The 19126-nt window shown below is 40.3% G+C and overlaps 1 protein-coding gene across 2 annotated transcripts; it reads left to right on the top strand.

The window, feature by feature from the left end:
- Positions 1 to 471: 471 nt before the first annotated feature.
- On the top strand, positions 472 to 18275 carry mcoln2 (mucolipin TRP cation channel 2). Of its 2 annotated transcripts, XM_039812262.1 has the most exons (14): positions 472 to 672; positions 1246 to 1399; positions 2064 to 2237; positions 3147 to 3303; positions 4351 to 4429; positions 4537 to 4633; positions 4902 to 5001; positions 5502 to 5614; positions 5784 to 5933; positions 7517 to 7618; positions 7734 to 7856; positions 11418 to 11624; positions 11936 to 12069; positions 17802 to 18275. In XM_039812262.1, exons 1-14 carry the CDS (start codon positions 629 to 631, stop codon positions 17836 to 17838), a joined length of 1671 nt encoding a protein of 556 aa, XP_039668196.1. In that variant the 5' UTR covers positions 472 to 628; the 3' UTR covers positions 17839 to 18275. The 2 variants fall into 2 exon arrangements, with proteins under 2 accessions (XP_039668196.1, XP_039668197.1); XM_039812263.1 differs by lacking the exon at positions 472 to 672 and having other exon boundaries at positions 1267 to 1399; positions 3152 to 3303.
- The last annotated feature ends 851 nt before the right edge of the window (positions 18276 to 19126 follow it).

Raw genomic sequence — 19126 nt, 5'->3', positions numbered from 1 at the left:
ATGACACCTGAATGCATATGTCAGGTCACAGGCCGCATTTCTATTCTATTTAAAAAATGAAGATGTTGAGTATCCACACTTCCATGTTGCCCCAAACAGATGTTAGTCAAAAGCCCATCTGAGGAGTGTTTTTGTTTATAGCATATGTTTTTGTTTTTGTTTAGCACCCATGGGGGAGTTTATATGACATAATTAAAAACATGGTGGATATTACAGGCTGATATCAGTATTTTTTAGACCAGACCCTTTAACATGACTAGTTTTCAGGCCAACAAAACATTAAAAAAAAAAAGAAATTCAGAACTTTTCTGTGAAAAGTTAGTGTAATTTCCATGTAATCACGACAATAATTGAAGAACAGTACAGATAAAGCATCTTAATATTTTATTTTTTTATTTTTTTTTTACCGTTGGAACCATTTCGATCCACTCGGTGACCACTGGTGGCTCACGGACCCTAGGTTGGAAACCTTTACGCCGCCTGAAACTCATTTCCTGATTGGCTGACTGGAAGGTGCGTGATGTCACAGAAAACCCAGCTGAAGAAGAGACTTCTCTCTGCTGTAAGTGTCTGTTTGTTTGACAACTACGTACTCGATTAAGTGCTGTGTCCACGTGGATAATCAATAATGGAATTATTGGTTCGATATCTGGACCGGAGCAATTCAATTAGGTAAGTTATTTTTATTTTTAATGACGGGTTCAAAACTCCCTTAGGGGGCATGTTTTAGACAAGTATTAAATAGTATAAAATGGATGTTTCTGAAATTTAATTTGTAGGTTAAACGAAAACAGCGGATTTAGTTGCCAAAATGAACATAAACCCTGTTTACATGTCGCCTGGTTTCTGTCAGGGAGAATGACCGGACCAGACACACTGAACACTGAAAATAACTGTAAAATTAGTAATTTAACAAAAACCTCATTTAAGGTTAATTTTCCACAACTGTAAAATGTGTACTCAGGGGAGCTTTTGGGCGACACACTGTTGGGAAAATATTGAAAGTGCACTCCCTGAGCTGACCTTGGACTTAAACCCAGGCAGCACCATGAATGCAGGCAGTGTGCTCAGTTCATGCAGTCCTTCCTGTGAGGGATGACTATAGCTCATGGAAATTATCATGAAATCATATTTGCTTTCACTTCTGTTTTTTTCTTGAATCTGCAGTGCTGTATCCTGGCCTCTTCATACTTTTTTTTTTTTTTTTTTGCACGATATTCCATTGTGTTGTAACTTTTGTTTCAGCTCTGTCTCAACCCAAGATATTATCAAAGAGGAGAACCTGAGAGATGACCTGAAGTATTACTTCATGAGCCCGTGTGAAAAGTACCGGGCCCGAAGACAATTACCCTGGAAACTTGTGGTGCAGATTCTGAAAATCGGCATGATCACCACACAAGTATGTACAGTTGGGATTGATGTTAATGTAGATTAGGAAAAAAGATCCACCCAGAAACATGCTTCCTGGACCTGGAACTGTAATCTGTCCAAGGCATGTAGACTACTGCAGTAAATGTTTATGAATAAACACGGTCCTACATAATCTCCGTTTGTTTCTTTTCAAACGGAAGATGACGAAAGAAGTGAACCAGTCCCATACATCTGAACCTTGCTCTTCTCGCTGCTATAAAGATGGAGTTGGGAGTTAATTTGGTCTGATGTTGCACTAGAAAATGATTTTGTTTCAGTAGTGGACAACAGTAAACAAAAAAACAAAACCGAAAATCAATCAATCAATCAATCAATCAATATTTTACTTAAGATATAAAGATACTTCTTTAAAAGTTACTAGCTAGGAGATAAAGTTTTATGCAATCTTTAAAATTCTGAGAAGACAAAGTCCAAATCTGTGTTGTAAGTGAAGAAATTGGGAAATTACTAAATAAAATGGACAACATACTGCAGTCCATAATGATTTAAGTAAAAAAAAACTATTTTTGGTTTCAGAGTTGGCTTTGAAAATATTCCAAAAAGTGTAAATGCTAAACAGGATTAAATGTAGTTAGTTTCCTTCACCAAGTATCTACATGAAACATAAATGTTCCCCGTTGTTTCCTCCGTAGCTCATCCTGTTCGGCCTCAACAACCAGCTGGTGGTGTCCTATAAGGAGGAGAACACGATGGCCCTCAAAAACCTTTTCCTGAAGGACTACGGTGGGGTGGATGAGGACGACTACAGTGTTGCTGTCTACACCCAACAAAGTGTTTATGACAGTCTGTTTTATGTCCTGGATCAGGCAAGTTGGACCCCCTCACCTTACTCACCCACACTCCCTGCTATTGCACTTAACCACTGCTTTGAAAAAAAGCAAGGAAAGTCATGTTTGTAATGTAGCGTTCATGTCATGTGGAAGAGATTGGAAAGATTTGCATGTTGACAGCTTCTGTGTATTAACAGACACTTTGCCCGTTACATTTGTGTTTAATTACCTTGAACGACTCTTTGCTGACGTGAGGCATCTGTGTTTTTGATTTTGACATGATTGCTGCAAGTTGGAAATTGGTGTTACAGTAAGGGTTTCTTTGACATGACTTGAACGCAGCCTCATTCCTAAGGGTTAGGTTGAACTAACGTTAGATTTTAGGTTATTGGGGTAATTTTATATTGTTCTACTGTTAGACTGTCAAGAAATGAAAACACAGCTGTTTCAAAAATGTTAAAATTAATTTGATGATAAAATGGTAATTGTTTTTAATTTCATGGACATGCGTACTAGTATCCTGGTTATGATTTGAGTTTTTAGAGTACCCCGATTTATGTGTAACATATGTAAACATCCTATCATGGTCATAGTAACGCAGATAAGCCCGTATCCTTGAGGAATCGAGACACATCGACACCATAGACTGTATAAATAAGACTTGCACAGCACGCAGACAATCGGAAACGTGAACACCATTATGATAATGTAGACGGGTATTAGAATAACTACATTTCTCAGAATAGTAGTCATTATGATATAAACTATTAGCATTTAGCTTACATTTTAATCCTGTGAAACAGGGTTGCTAAGGGAACTACTATATTTTATTCAGTTGACCAGGCTTTGTGTTGTTGTTTGATACGGCAGTTTGCAGCTTCTCTCCGACATTATGTAAATCACCCCGGTACAGTTTGTTTTACCTGAGGCTTCTGATATTTATAGTACAGCCAGTTGGGCCGGCTCTCTGTGGGTTCCATTGGTTACGGTAAGGATGAAGACGGCGAGCTGCTGCCTCTCGTCATCTGTAAACAGTACTACAAGAGAGGCAGCGTGGAGCCCTCAGATCAGGTCTATGATATAGACGCCCAGCTGGAGACAGGTGAGAGGAGACTTTATTGTTGTTCTGTTGTCAATATTTTTATTTGCTTTAGAATACCCCTGTAATTTAGAATATGTTGCACACGTTTTATGTCACAGTACATGGTCAATTGCAAACTTGATCACCTGTATTCAGTGGTGGAAGAAGTACTCTGACCTTTTACTTAAGTAAAAGTAGCAAAACCTGGGGTGTAGTAATACTCTGTTACAAGTAAAAGTCGACATGCATTCAAAATTGTACTCAAGTGAAAGTACAAATGTATTAGCAAGTACCAAAGGTAATCAAAATGGCTCATTTCAGAATAATGTAGCCTATATACTGTATCATTGAATCATACTTATTGACACATTGATGTGTTCATTACTTTAATTGCAACTGACAAAGGTGGTGCCTATTTTAACTACTTTATATAACGCTACTGCTGCGTAATTTGTGGGATGAATAAATATTTATCTTTCTCGATAATCTGTTAGTTGATTTATATTTTGTATTAATAATCTACATCTGCAAAGTAACTAAAGGTGTCAAATAAATGTGTTTGAGTAAACGGTACAATATTTGTGTCTGAAATTGGTACAACGTAGCAGAAAATGGAAATGCTCAAGTAAAGTACCTCAAAATTGTACTTAGTACAGGACTTAAGTAAATGTACTTAGTTACTCTCCACCACTGTCTGTAGGTGTTTTAAAGGAATACACATTTTCTGATTGCATGTATTAAACAGCCAAAAAAGTTAATTCAAGACACACGATGCATTCAAGAATTCAGATTCATTTTACATTTGTTATATTTGTGTTTTTTCATGGTATTTATACTTATTTAATTACCAGTGAAGTTTACCTTTTAAAATGTACTGTAAAAATGTCAGTCAGGGTTGCTGTTAGTGTTTTTTTTTTTTTTTTTCTTTTACTTTCAAATACCAATATCAGTATGGTAGAAACTGAATTACTAAATAATCAATATTAGGAGAAACCACATACCTTTGGGGCAAAATAAGATCTCAGAGACGGTGTTCGTTTTCTCACTCATTTATCTCCTCTCTTATAGTTTGTGTGTCGCATGATCCAAAGACTGCAAACCAATGGAAAACCCAGAATTCATCATTTTTTGAGCTGGACTTTTACAGGTATACACATGCTACTATACTAGTACAGTGTACTGTATGTGACTGCAGCTAACGCACATCATTTACTTTTCTCTGTTCTACATTAAAATCCTTCATTTTGCTTTCAGGCTGGTTGACATCAAAATAACCTTCCAGCTGAAGGGAATTAACCTACAGACGGTGCGTTCACGGGAGTTACCTGATTGCTACTCGTTCTACGTTACGGTATGGTTCACCCATATTCCCAATATAGTGAAGTCATTATGAAATGAAGTGTACATAAGCAGGTGAAATCCAGGTGAACAATTTGATACTTTCCGTCATTGAGAGGTGTAGTGCGGACAACTTCAATAAACCAATCTTACAATGTTTTGAAAAGTGTTGCATATAAACCACAGATAAGAGAGAAACAGAAACAAATTGTTGAACTGTATTGCCCACACAGCATTCCATGATAATACAACTACTGCTTTCCTTTGGCCTTGTCCCCTAGATAACATTTGACAACCAGTGTCACAGTGGAAAGGTGAAAATATTCTTGGACATAGACACTCAGAGCTGTGCATGTCGAGACTGGAAGATATCTGGGACAGGTAAGGTGTAGTTGTCTAACCTAATGGAGAAAACAAAAACAACAATTTTAAAACAAGTATAAACAGACATTAAGGCAAAAACAGGACAGATTATGGGATTAAGAGCTTTTTGTACAATTTGGCTATTCTAGAGTGCAGACAGAAGTTGCCATGCATATGCATATCCCTTGTATTTTCCTTGGTGTCATGGGGACTTGGTTAGTTTATTTAAATTTTGTATTAGCCTGTCCAAACGCGTTCGATCGCAGCACGGGTTTTCTGAAAACCTATAAACAAAACTATTTGACCCCAAAAAAATACAAATGCCTTTTACTGTTGACTGTTAGTGAGGCGTTTTCCTGTAAACTTGTAGTAGTTATCAGTAATGAGTGTGAGGGAGTTATGTTAAAGATAACCACACACACACACACACACACACACACACACACACACACACACACACACACACACACACACACACACACACACACACACACACACACTCTTTGTCTCTGTTTCAGCTCAGAAGAACACACAGTATCTCCTGGTGTTTGACGGCTTTGTCATTCTTGTTTGCCTCACATCGGCTGTGCTGTGCACCCGCTCCATCGTGCTGGCTGTCAGGTTACTCCAGGTCAGCTGTTCAGCCTCCCACTGTACAGTATATCAATACAATATCACACGCGGGAATACAAAATCTAAAATGCCATCTATATCACATGTACACATTAACTCATCAATTGATCCTGTGATACTGTGTGGTAGATCTATGAGATACTGAACTTGCATTTGTGTATTTTAAGAGATTCTCCAGATTCTTCCACGACAACTACAACCATAAAGTGTGTGAGGATGACCAGAAGGAGTTTCTGAAAGGCTGGTATGTGCTGGTCATTGTCAGCGACCTCTTGGCCATAATTGGATCCATACTAAAGATGGAAATACAAGCAAAGGTAAACTGAATCATGCACTTCTGTCTTAGAGAGAAGGTTACTGTATTGGGCCTATAACTGACATGGATTACTACATGTCATATGTCAAATAAAATAATAAGATTAAGTAAAAAGAAAAGAATGAAACCAAAGGTTTTAAGCAGTCGGCTTCATAGAAATGTGAAGGAGTCACCTTTGATTTTATGTCCTGTGATTTATGAAGCAATCAAGAAATACAATTCAATCAGGAGGGACTCCGTTGCAGATATGCAACATTTACTACTAAGATATAACCACGTAGGTACAAACAATTATTTGGAGATTAGTCTCCATTGTAAAGGGGCATCTATACAAATCTAATGTGTAGGAAAACCAAACACATCCCCCAATGGAAACTAGACACTGGTGGTGGTGAGAAGAATCCAAAGACGGAACACGAGCCGCCAGCCGGGAGAAGACCGAGAACACGGCCGAAAAGGCCCGGAGGTGGAAGGGGAGGAGGCGGGTCGCACTCGTCTGAAAACACAACTGACAGAAGCAGGAGAGAGAACAGATTTAAAACAAGGTAGACTGCTGTGATTGGTTAGAACATAAGTGCCCGATTCTAATTGGTATACAAAACCGAAACACCCACTGCCCAGCTGATCAGTTGAAGAGAAGAGAGACAACGTAAGAGGAGTCAACCTGACTGAATTTACGCTGAGCTACATTTCTGGGGCGCCCGGATAGCTTTTAGGTTTACTCCTCGACGCAGCGGGCCCGGGTTCGACTCCGACTTGCGGCCCTTTGCTGCATGTCATTCCCCCCTCTCTCTCTCTCTCTCCCCTTTCATTTCTTCATCTGTCCTCTCAAAAATAAAGGCTGAAAATTCCCAAAAAATTTAAATACAATTCTGGGAGTGTCTTAGTGTCTGGTGGACTTTGGAGTTCAAGGTTTTAATGTTGACACTGTAAAGACAAGTTTATTTTAACCTGACTGTCTTTTTATTTAATATATTTTTATATATGCTGAGTGTTTAACCCAAGCTTGACAGAAGTGGAAACAAAACTTTGCCCTTATACACTCCCCCCCCTAACTGAGGCTTTTGAACAACAACAACAACCCTTGAACGACATTTCTTTTTATAAAAGCATCTGTAGGAGCCAAAGTTAACTAAAAAAACTTAACTAAAATGTTAAAATGTTTGTTATTACAGCTTGCGGTTAATGCACATTGTATTACACAAAAGCTGTTGAATATTACATTACACATTAGGTATTTATTTTGACAAATCTAGTTTACTCTGTTTCTGTTTTTTGAGCTACTGCGCATGTATTCTGTTTTGATAGAAGAAATCAGAGCCATTGTTTGGTGTGTAGTTGCGGCGCAAGAAGGTTTTTTTTCACCTTTTGATTGGAGTGGTACTATATAAGGATGCAAGGTACTGAAATCTGGTAGCAGAGGGGAACAATGCAAATTGACTAAATGTATCTACAGTAGAGAGAAGTTTTTAGATTCAGACTGAGGCTGGGGTGTAAAACTAAATATTAGCTAATCCTTCAGGGCTTTACTAAGGCCTGATTTCCAACAGTTTTCTCAGTGCTCTTTGTTTTCCTCTCCTGTAGAGTCTGACCAGTTATGACGTATGCAGTATCTTCCTGGGAACGTCCACATTATTGGTGTGGGTCGGCGTGATCCGGTACCTGGGATACTTCCAGAAATACAACGTGAGTCTGTGAACCTTATTCCACCCCTCTCTACCCCTAATCAAATGTCTTCACACATTCTTTCATGATTCGTTTACCAATTACTTTTATGTCTCCATGCTTCCTGTGTGTCTAGGTGTTGATTTTAACCATGCAAGCAGCCTTCCCCAAGGTCCTGCGTTTCTGCTGCTGTGCCGGCATGATCTACCTTGGCTACACCTTCTGCGGGTGGATCGTACTGGGGCCATACCACGAGAAGGTAACTCTCATAACTGGTTTGGTGAGAGCAGAGGATGTGGAGGCCTGAGGGTCGGAGATTAGAGAAGTGAATTTATGGTGGGGCAGTTGCTGGTCTGAATGCCTGCACTGAATATTATTGTCAGAGTTGTGGAAATTAGGGGAACTATTGAGGCTCTTTTTCGTGACTTAACCCCTTCCTGTCTTGCCTGGGCCCGGGACGAGATGATCTTAAATGGGCCCCCAGACCTCTCCTTTTCCCTTGCTCTTCCTCTCCTCTGATCTTCCTCTCCTCTCCTCTTGTCTCCTCTCCTCTCCTCTCCTCTCCTCTCCTCTCCTCTCCTCACATCTCTCGCTGAAATTAAGTGTGTGATCAGTCTCTGATCCATCCTGCTCAGACTCTCCGACGGGGCAGCAGGCCCCTCCCGCATCACTCTCTCTCTCTCTCTCTCTCTCTCTCTCTCTCTCTCTCTCTCTCTCTCTCTCTCTCTCTCTCTCTCTCTCTCTCTCTCTCTCTCTCTCTCTCTCTCAAGGTGGCCTGACTCTGTCCCTCCCTTGCGGGGCAGCGGGCCCCTCCCGCATCACTCTCTCTGTCACCTGACTGCAGCTGGATCTCTCTCCTCTCTGTCTCATCCTCTCTGACAGAGCTACCAAACTCAACTGTTTCTGTCAAAGATAACGTGTTGTGTCAGGCTAATGGACGTTAACATTGGAGCTGGCCTGTTAGGTTACGTTACAAGGCTCGTAAACGCTGGCTGCGCTAACTTGCTCTACGTTGACTTTACTAGTTCCAGCTTCACTGTCACTACCTTTTTTTTTTTTTCATTGTTTAGAAAATCTCTAAGGCCTCTATTTTCTTCTTCTCTTCTCTTTTCTTTCCTTTTCTGAGCATCACACTTGTGCTGACTGGACATTTTGAGCGTACTGAACTTCTAATCAAATGACAACATCAAATTTTGATCATTGGCCAAACTATTTTTGTGTTGAGGGGGGGGGGTGGTTCTTGACCACTATTTCAAGGACCATTAGGAAGAAAACAAATAAAAAGCTTTTATGTAACTCAAATATTACATATTTTTCCACAAATTGGCCTATTTAAATATTTTTTTTTTAATTATTCCATAATTTAATGAGGGCCCAGTTCTGGGCCCCCTCCTAACCTGGGCCTGACCTGTTTGTCCCCCTCTATCGGCGGGCGTGATAGATGTCATGCTTAAAGGTTTTATCAAAAATTTACAGTGGGAAAAACATATCAGACTTCCTCCCCACTAGATGTCAGCATGGATCTTCTCCTTGAAACCTCAAGCATCAATAAGAGCAGCTTTCTGTCCCTACAACCACATTTTGAACATCATAAACTGGGAGTTCTCTCCACATTCATACACACACACACACACACACACACACACACACACACACACACACACACACACACACACACACACACACACACACACACACACACACACACACCCTAGTCTCTGATAGAAACAACCACATTTAAGTATTTTTTTGTGGGATTGATTTCCCCTTTTATCAGACAGAGGACAGCGTAGAGGTCTTGGGGATTAAAAGGCGACAAAAAATGGTATGACATGCAACAAAGGTCCTCTGCAGGACTCAAACTGGGGGTGTAAGTCTTAGTCTTAGCATTTTAAACCCCTAAGTCGCCATAAAACAATCCAATCAGCTGCCCCAAATGGAGAAAGTTTACCACACTTTTAAAGTTCACACAACATAGCAACGTTACAATAGACTAGAAAGTGAGAAACCGAAAGTAACGGTAAATGTAACGGTATTGTTTTTCTATGCTCTGAAAACACAAAGTCAACAGTTATTTTTACTGCAATCAGGGGACATTTGGAAAGGGGAGTCCCACAGCTTCAACTCAGATGGTCACCTTAACTGGGAGGTCCTTGGACAGCGAGTGCCATTAGGGAAAATATGTGTGTTTAGCGGTCCTTGCCCGTTAGGATAAATTATTTACGGAAGTCCAAGCAGCAGTGGGCGTCTAAACAAGGCAGTGCTCATACTGTTGGAGAGACAGCTGTGAGATAGACTGAGATCACCGCCCCGGGGTGAACTGATGTCCCACTGACCCATATGTAAATTTGTTGATCATCTTAAATGAAGAGAAGTAACTACTGTAAATAAATTATGGACTGATTTTGTTGACTTTTTTTTTTTTTTTACTGCTTTTAATTATTATAAAGCACAGATTGTATCGTAAATGGTGCACAGTTAGAATTAGTTGTTAAATGCAGTTGTGCTTCCCTGTCCAACCCTACAAGAAAAGTTTATGTTATGTATAACATTACTGTCACATTAATTTCAGCTTCAGTGAAAGTGATGATCTGCGGTGCTGCTATTCCTGCAGTTGATGTAAAACAGGTTTTTAGTTCCCTGATACAGTTAACTGAGACTTGGTCACGATATTTACATTGTGGTGGCTGGGGGAGTCCCCTGTAGTGTGCTGTCAGCCCCTCCAGGATCCTCTGTGTATTTACTGAAGGAATAAACAGAGGATGTTCGAGGACTTGCCATCCCACACGTCTTCAAGTGCTGTAATCCATACCGTCGCAGTGGGATGTTGTATTTAGATGCTATCACATTCTTGGGGAAATTGGCTTCTTTCATAATGTTAGTGTCTGGCTTTCAGGCTCTCCCTTTTTAGCCATCTGTCTTTTTGTTTGTCCTACTTTCTTTTATCATTCCACCTATGTAACTATCAACCATCATGCTTCTGTCGGTATTCTGCACCTCCCTTCTCCTTCTTTGTAAGCCTATCTCTGTAAGGACCAATTTTATTTGTAAAATGATGTCAAATCTACAGTCAAAAGATGCTTGTTGGGAAATGTACATACAGGCACGGTACGGTTTTAAACTGGCTGTACATTTTATTTACTTGAACACACTACTTCTCGTACTTTTGCATGTCTCATACAGTATATTAGTACTATTAATCTAATTAGTTATCTTGAGTAACTCACTTTCCAGTTTTGAGATTCAGGAGGCTCCATGCTTTGTCTTGTGGTTCCCATCTTTTTTAGCTTGTTACTAGATCGGAAATGATTATTCGATTAATCAGTGAGTCGATAAGCAACTATTTAATAATTCCATGCCATACTTCCAGCTTCTCACTTGTGAGTGTCTTATAAATATATTTAGCTCTTAAAGTGTTGTTTGTTTTTTAGGTTTCAGAGTGTTAAGTGGATGAAACATCACCTCAGGCATTTGAAGCTAATGATGGGAATGAATTGATCATGAAAGTAATTGTTGCCGACCTACTTGTGACAGCTTTAAAATGCAGCTACGTCTTACGACCCCTCGTCAAAGGTTGTAAATGTCACCCAGCGCGCGCTAGTTCAACCAGTCTGGGTTTTATTTTTGTGTGAAAACTTTATATATGATGTAAAAACAGTACAGTAATTAGATATTAAATCAGATATTAGAACAGTTGTTTGTGTAGCAGAAATATATATTTTCTGCTTTGCTATTCCGTTCATTATCAGTTTTATCTTGTTAACCGTTTATAGCATTTGTAACTTTCATCCAATCTTCCGTCCCCTCTTAATGTTTCTAGTTTGAGGGCCTGAGTCGTGTGGCGGAGTGCCTGTTCTCCCTGTTGAACGGAGACGACATGTTTACCACGTTCGCCCAGCTGAAGGACAAAAACACTTTGGTGTGGCTCTTCAGCCGGGCCTACCTCTACTCCTTCATCTCCCTGTTCATCTACATGGTGCTGTCGCTCTTCATCGCCCTCATCACCGACTCCTATGAAACCATCAAGGTACTTCTGCTCTGGTTTGGGTTTAGTGAAGTGAAAGCTGTGGCACAAATTTAACTTTTAATCTTTTTTTATGCCATGAAAGGAAGTTTAGTAAAGGAAAGCCATGGGAAATATTTCACAGTACTCCACTCACAACAATTAGCTGGTTTGAGAAGTTGCAAGACAAAAAAGATTTCTGCTAAAATATTTTTAGTTGTTTGTTCCATGTAGATTCATCATCATTATCCAGCGTGGAGTTGGTTTCTAAAGTCTAGTATGAAAAAAGTGTTGTGTTTCAATTGCTTGCATTTCTTTGCGTTTTTCATCGACAGAGGTTCCAAAAGGACGGATTCCCACTGACGGACCTGCAGAAGTTCCTCAGAGAGCAGAACGATTTTCCTGTTCTAGAGGAGAGCAGTCAGACAGACGTTGATGTCAGATACTCTGTGTTGTGCTGCTGCCAACGGTATGAGCATGTTTACAATCATGATGCTTTAATCATATTTTTACTCCCACCCTGCTGCACATACATTCACACCTGGAAGCTGCACTGTACAAACATGACTTCTCATCACTGAAACATGAGTGAAATTGGGCCCTATTTTAACGATCTAATCGCACGGCGTGAAGTGCCTGGCGCAGGTAATATTAGGGCATGTCCAAATCCACTTTTGCTAGTTTGACGGCGGAAAAAAGGGTCAGTGCGCCGGGCGCATGGTTCAGAAGGGTTGTACTTGGTGTCTTCATTAATTCAGAGGTGTGTGGCATAACATGCTATAAACCAATCCGTGTCGTCTCCCAGTCCCTTTTAAAAGCCAGGCGCGTTTGTACTTGGTGCATTGCTATTAGTGTGCTTTTGTACTTTGGGGCATTGCTGTGTGTGTGTGTGTGTGTGTGTGTGTGTGTGTGTGTGTGTGTGTGTGTGTGTGTGTGTGTTTTGTGTGTGTGTGTGTGTGTGTGTGTGTGTGTGTGTGTCTCTGTGTGTGTGTGTGTGTGTGTGAGTCATAGTGTACGTGCGCTGTTAATAAGCCTAGGCACATTTTACTGATGCGCTGTTAAAATAGCAGTGAAATGCTGCGTTATTGACCTCAGACCAGGTTTTTCGTGGTCAATGGCGCGATCACTTCCCACTGGCTCAAGATAGCAGTACGCCAAGAATGGGTGCAGGTGCATTTTCTATTTAAACGACGTGGGCGCTGGACAGTCTTAAAATAGCAAAGACACTTATGTCGGGCTTTGCGCCAGGTGCAAGATAGGGCCCTATATACTGTACTGTAGATGATTATGTTTTAAACGCCTTGCTCAAGGACAGTGTGTAAGCTAGTAACACATCTGTTTTTCCTCTACTGTATTGTCGGTCACTTTACATTATGACGGTTGTTGTAGATTAGAACTTTTCTTTCTGTTATTGGTTTTACAGCCATGGGAAAATGTCTCCCCATTGTTATTAGAAATTTCTGTTGTACCTCAACCGAGGGGTTTGTTAAAGTGGTGATAGAATGATTATATAGGGTATTTCACACTGTTCGTTATGGTCTCCTAATGGGGTATGTAACATTAGTTGGGCTGAAAATGGCCTGGTTGATATTTTATTGGCCCTTATGCATCCCTGTGTTTTGGCCCTATTTGTAACAAGAGCTTTTCTTCCAAATATGGTATGGTCATGAATATTTAGATGAGCTGCGTGCTGCTTGGTTGAGCCTTATCCCCGTACACACACGTAGAGATGCGCGCTGATTGGTTGAGTGAATCGCCATACACACGCATTAGAGACGCGTGCTGATTGGTTGAGCGAATCCCGAATACACAATACATTCTATCACACACATTAGAGACGCGACAGAATCTCATATTCCAGACACTGCAATGTTTCGTTACCACATTCACTTCTGAGACTTTTTTATGCGAGAAATCAACTATATAAAGCTCAAATATGGGCCGTTTTACGAAAATGGATGGCTAATTGCAAATTTGGTAAAACTGTGTGTCGGAGTTGAGCGGCCAGTGCTGCCTGTGTTGCTGCCTCACTGCCCGGCCTGACTTCCTCCACAGACCCCGGCCTGCTGTGAGCTCGATTGAGCTCTGGCACGGCTGGCAGCCCACAGCACCTCATACCCGCGCAAAGTCACCGTTTGGGCTAATGGACTAGCTACCAAACGCCGCTGTTTCGTTAGCTGCGACTGTCCCTTCAATCCTATCTATGTGTAGCTACAAATCACAGATAGTTAGCTTCATTTTTGGTCGTAATTCGAGTATATTTACAGTTTGAATTTCGCCACGCCACTTATACAACATCTAACTAAATGTCCTATAAAGCTAACAACGGTGTCCGATTTCAAGTTAATTAATATTTGTGAATTCCAGAGGTATTCTAAGAGGAGGCTAGCTAGCTAGCTCTCATTGATAGAGCTCCATCCAGCCGCAGGCTCTATCAATGAGACTCACGGACAAGCGGCGTTTATTTCCTCAATCGTTTGTTTATATATCAACACATTATAATTACACACATTAAAAGAGTAACTGGAACCTGTGGTAAGAGAATGCTGGCGTAACAAGCTTGCTGACCGCACTTTCACTCACATACACCGGGCATTTAGCTAGCAGGAAGAGGGGAGTTGCAGGCCCTGGAGCTCTGTCAGAGCAGCGGTGTTTCGTAGTCCATTAGCCCAAAACGGTGACTTTGCGCGGGTATGGAGTGCTGTGGGTTGCCAGCCTAATGGAGCTCAATCAAGCTCACAGCAGGCCGGGGTCTGTGAAGGAAGGCAGGCCGGGCGGCGAGGCAACAGCCCAGGCAGCACTGGCCGCTGAATTCCGACACAGTTGGACAAAATTTGCAATTAGACATCAATTTTCGTAAAATGGCCCATATTTGACCTCTACATAGTTGATTTCTCGCATAAAAAAAGTCTCAGAAGTGAATTTAATGGTAAAATAGCAGATGAACAATGTATACGATTTCTGAGATCTGCACGACCTAGATTCAGAAGACTAACTGATCTCAGGTCAGTTGTGTAGCCTATGCAAATGTTGGGGCGTGACAAACACAGAGACTAGAGCCAAATGAGGAGGAGCCGCAATAGTTGACGTCAACTATGGGGCTCGTTGAGATTTGCCCGTTTTCAGAGGCAGTTTCAAATAGTGAGATTAGCAGAGGAAAGAGGTGTCAGTGGGATTTAGACAAGGTAAAATCAGTTTTGCATTCTATCACCCCTTTAAGGTTTTTCTGAAAGAAGATTTTATTTTTACATTTTCTTTCATATACAATCCTCTTTGTGGTGTTTTTGCAAACAAACAGCGTGGGCGGTACAGTGATGTCTGCTACTTAATTTGAGTTGGCAATTTTTTTTTTTTATTATCATGTTCAACTTTAGTTCTTTTTCTTATTTAGTTCTTTTCTTTTATGCTGCTGCCGGAAATTTTAAATACATCCGTCCCTTTCATTGTTGGATTTTGCTGGGAAAGATGTAAGTGTGTGATTATTTTCATTATCAATTAACCTGCTGATTATTTTCTCGATTAATTGATTGTTTTGTCTCGAAAATTTTAGAAAAATATTGAAAAGAAAAAGAGTAGAAAAACTCAGTTTGCTTTGCTTATACCTTTTTCGCTACAGCATCATATTTGTCTATATGTCCCCATTTTCTGCTCATTCCTTTTCTATGAGCCGATCTCTATCATCAGCAGGCAGCAGACTGGAGTTTCCTCCACACTGTGGTTTGGCTCTGTCTTACGTGGTCTGAGAGCAATGAAATTAGTGGTGGGAGCTATGCAGACACACCCAGTGATGGGCTGATTACAGAGAAACTGAGGCTGTGCACTGGGAAGAACCCCCCCCATCTCCCCATTGCTCCCTCCTTGCTATGTTGCCTTCCAAATAAACAGGCCACGGTCCATACTCACTTAAGCCTCGGACAACTGAGCCGTAAAAGTTTTGTTAATGCATGATGGTTAGTTGGGAAGAGTTATTTGATTTGAGCTTGATGTGCGGTGCAAGTTTAACTCTAATTGCTTTTTAATGTGCAGTACAGTACAGTGCAATGGCTCTCTGGTGTGTGGTTTTATTTGGTAGATGAATTCACACTGTATCCTCTTATTTCTTTATCACTTCTTATCTTACTTTTGTAATCGGAGAACATTTTGTCTGAATATTAGTTGCATTTGTCACGTAATAATTTCACCACGTCCATTTTGAAGCTGTGCTGTAGAATTTATGCACAACTTGATGGTGCTTGTTGAAAAGTTGGTGCTTCCTCTTTTACTGTCCGTTTCTACCAAGCTGAAAAGTTACAAAGCTCAACCAAAAGTAGCACGTCACCAGACTGCGGTGTCATACTTTGGCTTTTGGTTCTGCATTCTTAAAGATTCGTAAAATGTTTTATAACTTTTTTTAAATATTATTTATTTTCCCGTTTTGAAACAGGAAATGGCTGAACTGCAAACAGACACCATTCTTCTACTTAAAAAAACATAGACCATTTTATAACCAAGGGCAAAAAGACGTCACTTGTATAGCATTGTGCAGTGTTTGCCATCAGACTATTTTCTGCAAGCCAGAGCCTCAAATATTTGTAAAAAAAAAAATAATTCTGAGTGATGTAACTAAAATAACTCAATATGTTTAAAGATGGACACCTTTTCCTTCTTTTTCTTACAGTATGTAAGTATCAGTTTTTCCTCTCAGGGCTCTTCCATCATTATTGTTTTACCAGACATTAACACTCTGACTCTGCGGTCCTTCCTGTATTCTCCACAGCCGTTTTCTATCATGGAGCCATCCGGTTATCCTGCTCTGGATTGTCTTGAGTGTTTAAGGAAGTGTAGTCTCAGTTACAGAGTCATTATGTAATAATGTGTTATAGTGCAATGTAATCCACGACTGACAATTGACTATGCATCCTCTCTGTGGAGATTAGCGTAAAACTGCCAGTGGCCTTTTTAGAATTGGCTGACCTGTTGTCATTAGGATTACTTTTGTCAAGTTACACAGATTCTGTAATTGCAGTCATTTGCAGCATCTCAACTGACCAAATTTCATTTTATGACCATCTTTGTCTCTTTCTTCTTCCAAAAATTAGATCAGCGTTCTCAGCTAACATGTTAGTGTCTTAACTGGATGAAATTTCATCTGTATGTAATTAGCCTTCCTACTGTTATCATCTTTTACTGCAGTAAGTTATTTTGTTTGGAAAGCAAGTTGAGCAAGAGTCACCCTCTGTTTGGATTTTAAAACTTGTTATTTGGAACCAGTATATCTACTTTGTCAGTTAAAATAATTTATTGTGGCTCAAGAGTCTTGTGAATGAAATTGAATGTTGAATGGACAGGTATGGAAAAGGTTGTAACTCAATGTAGCTAACCAGAGTCCCACAATGACAAAAATGTCTACCTGATACATGTCAGCATGTGTGATTACACCGTTTAATATAGCAGCGGCCAAAGAGTGGATACTAGTTTTAAAGGGGATTTGACAAAGGGACAGCTAAGCTGTGCATAGAGGCAATTTATAAATACAGTAGTACAGAGTCAGTTTTGCTCTCCAAGAGAATGATTGGGCACAACTTCCTTGCTCTCTTTGAAATACATTCACATCCTCAAACGGCTGCAGGACTTTGTGGAATAGAGAGTCTGAGACTTGGTTTGCAAACTCAGCAGTAAAATGTGCTTCTGCTTATGGCAGATCATAAAGATGAAGGAAAACCTGTCTAATCATGTACAGATTTAATGAACCAGGCACATATTTAGCTGTTTCTCTTGAGAGCAAACAGCCAAACACAAGAAACTGTTCAGGATGCATGGGAAAAGGCTGTCGTTTTCAATGTGCTTGTTTTGGTGGATTTATTCTGAGAATGGGTACAATCACAAGAAATCCAAACCTCTTCCCACATCCCTTCGTTGGCTCTCTGTGTGTCAGGGCCGACCTGGAAGTCCAGAGAATAATTCTTGTGCTGGTGTGAATCCTAGGAATCGACTGTGATGATCTCTGTAGGAGATTATCGCAACAACAAAGTAGCAAGAGTTAGGAGAAACCGTGTGTGTGTGTGTGTGTGTCTGTCTGCTATATCAATGTCACTGATGTGAAAACTTATGCACCCTTATTAATGTCCTAAAGTACCTGTAGAAAGCATGTACGCACTTTATATGGTGGTGTTGATGACACATTGGGTGTCTCATACTTCTTTTTGGATCATGTTGTTGCAGAGTTCCTGAAAGTGACGCTGTCATCCTGATCAGCTGATAGCTGTCCCACCTCCAGAGGACACGGATCAGGGAGGAGGACAATGCTGGGAACAAGACTTTACACGTCTGATACAGACTTGAAGATCAAGCTATCCCCTGCAAAATCCCGAAAATTGTAGTTACTGATTCTGTGAGGTGTAATATGAATCGCCAAACAAGTTCCCGCTCTTGACCATGAAACTGGAGCTTGACCTAAGGAGCTGTAACTTGAAACAAAAGCTTTCATAACCGTATCTATTGGAGTTCCGGATGCTGTTGAGAAGTTTACTGGGACTTTTTAAGGTCTGTACATGCATTTAGTTGCCAAAGAACTGGATTTAGGGTTTCCAGTGTATTTACACTGGTGCTATGCAACATTATGCAGTGCTATTTGTAATTTATTTGTCAAGTGTTGTAGTAAAGATTGCAATAAATCTAATCTTTTCATTTATCAAATTTTAAAGTGTTTCCCAACTTTGCCACAAGTGTGAACATTCAGCAAATCACAAGTAAGCAGACACACATTTCTTCTGTGCTCCATAAAGAATATGAAGTGCTCCAAAGGTTTCTCACAGCTGAGATTGAGTAAGACGGGAGTTTGAAATGAGCCACCCTGAATGAGTCAGTTTTATCGGCAAATCTACACGCAAGTTTAGATGGTGAGATAAGCTGGATCACCACTTCTCACTTTTGAGTATAAGCACTGTGCTTTTGACTTGATAGGTAATCAAAGGTGTTTCCTTAAACTCTTATAACATGCTAGATGAAATTCAAGGAGTTACTTCACCTATAGGGCTGCTTCATAATGTCATTCAAAACATTGTTTGAATAATTATAACCTGGATATGACCAAATGCCTGAGGTAGAGATGGTTATTTGACACCTGTTAATGAGCCAACATGTCATTATCTGCCACTCCAAAGACTAGTTGTCCTATGTGACAATATTGTCTCTATATTAATCCTGTTTGATTTTAAAAGGTCAAAACTGAGACCAGAGCAAATCACATCCATTTCAAGGATGAGAGCAAGATATTTACTCTTACTTACAGGTCTGTCTGTTTAGTTTGGGTCAATCAACATCACTGTTATTGTTCAAAACAACACAAGCTAAGAACAAATGTCAATATGATGTGTGCTGTCTCAAACAAAACACGCACGTTTGTGGAAACTGGGAACCAGCGCTTCACTATAGACAGCGATTATTTGGAGTTTTCATATAAACAGATGTGCTGCTCCAAACATCTAACTGTCCAATTTAAAGGAGAACTACCCATTGTGAATTCCCACAATGCATATGTGCATCAG

The sequence above is a fragment of the Perca fluviatilis genome, chromosome 9 (genome assembly GCF_010015445.1).
Source record: "Perca fluviatilis chromosome 9, GENO_Pfluv_1.0, whole genome shotgun sequence".
Lineage (NCBI taxonomy): Eukaryota > Metazoa > Chordata > Actinopteri > Perciformes > Percidae > Perca > Perca fluviatilis.
The sequence above is the reverse complement of the archived record's forward strand: the minus strand, read 5'-3'. Positions and strand labels throughout refer to the sequence as shown.

Coding starts and splice junctions, on each gene's coding strand:
- mcoln2 (XM_039812262.1), top strand. CDS start 629: ATGGAATTATTGGTTCGATATCTGGACCGGAGCAATTCAATTAG. Junction 5,615..5,783: donor TGGCTGTCAGGTTACTCCAG/GTCAGCTGTTCA, acceptor GTGTATTTTAAG/AGATTCTCCAGATTCTTCCA. Junction 12,070..17,801: donor GTGTTGTGCTGCTGCCAACG/GTATGAGCATGT, acceptor ATGTTGTTGCAG/AGTTCCTGAAAGTGACGCTG.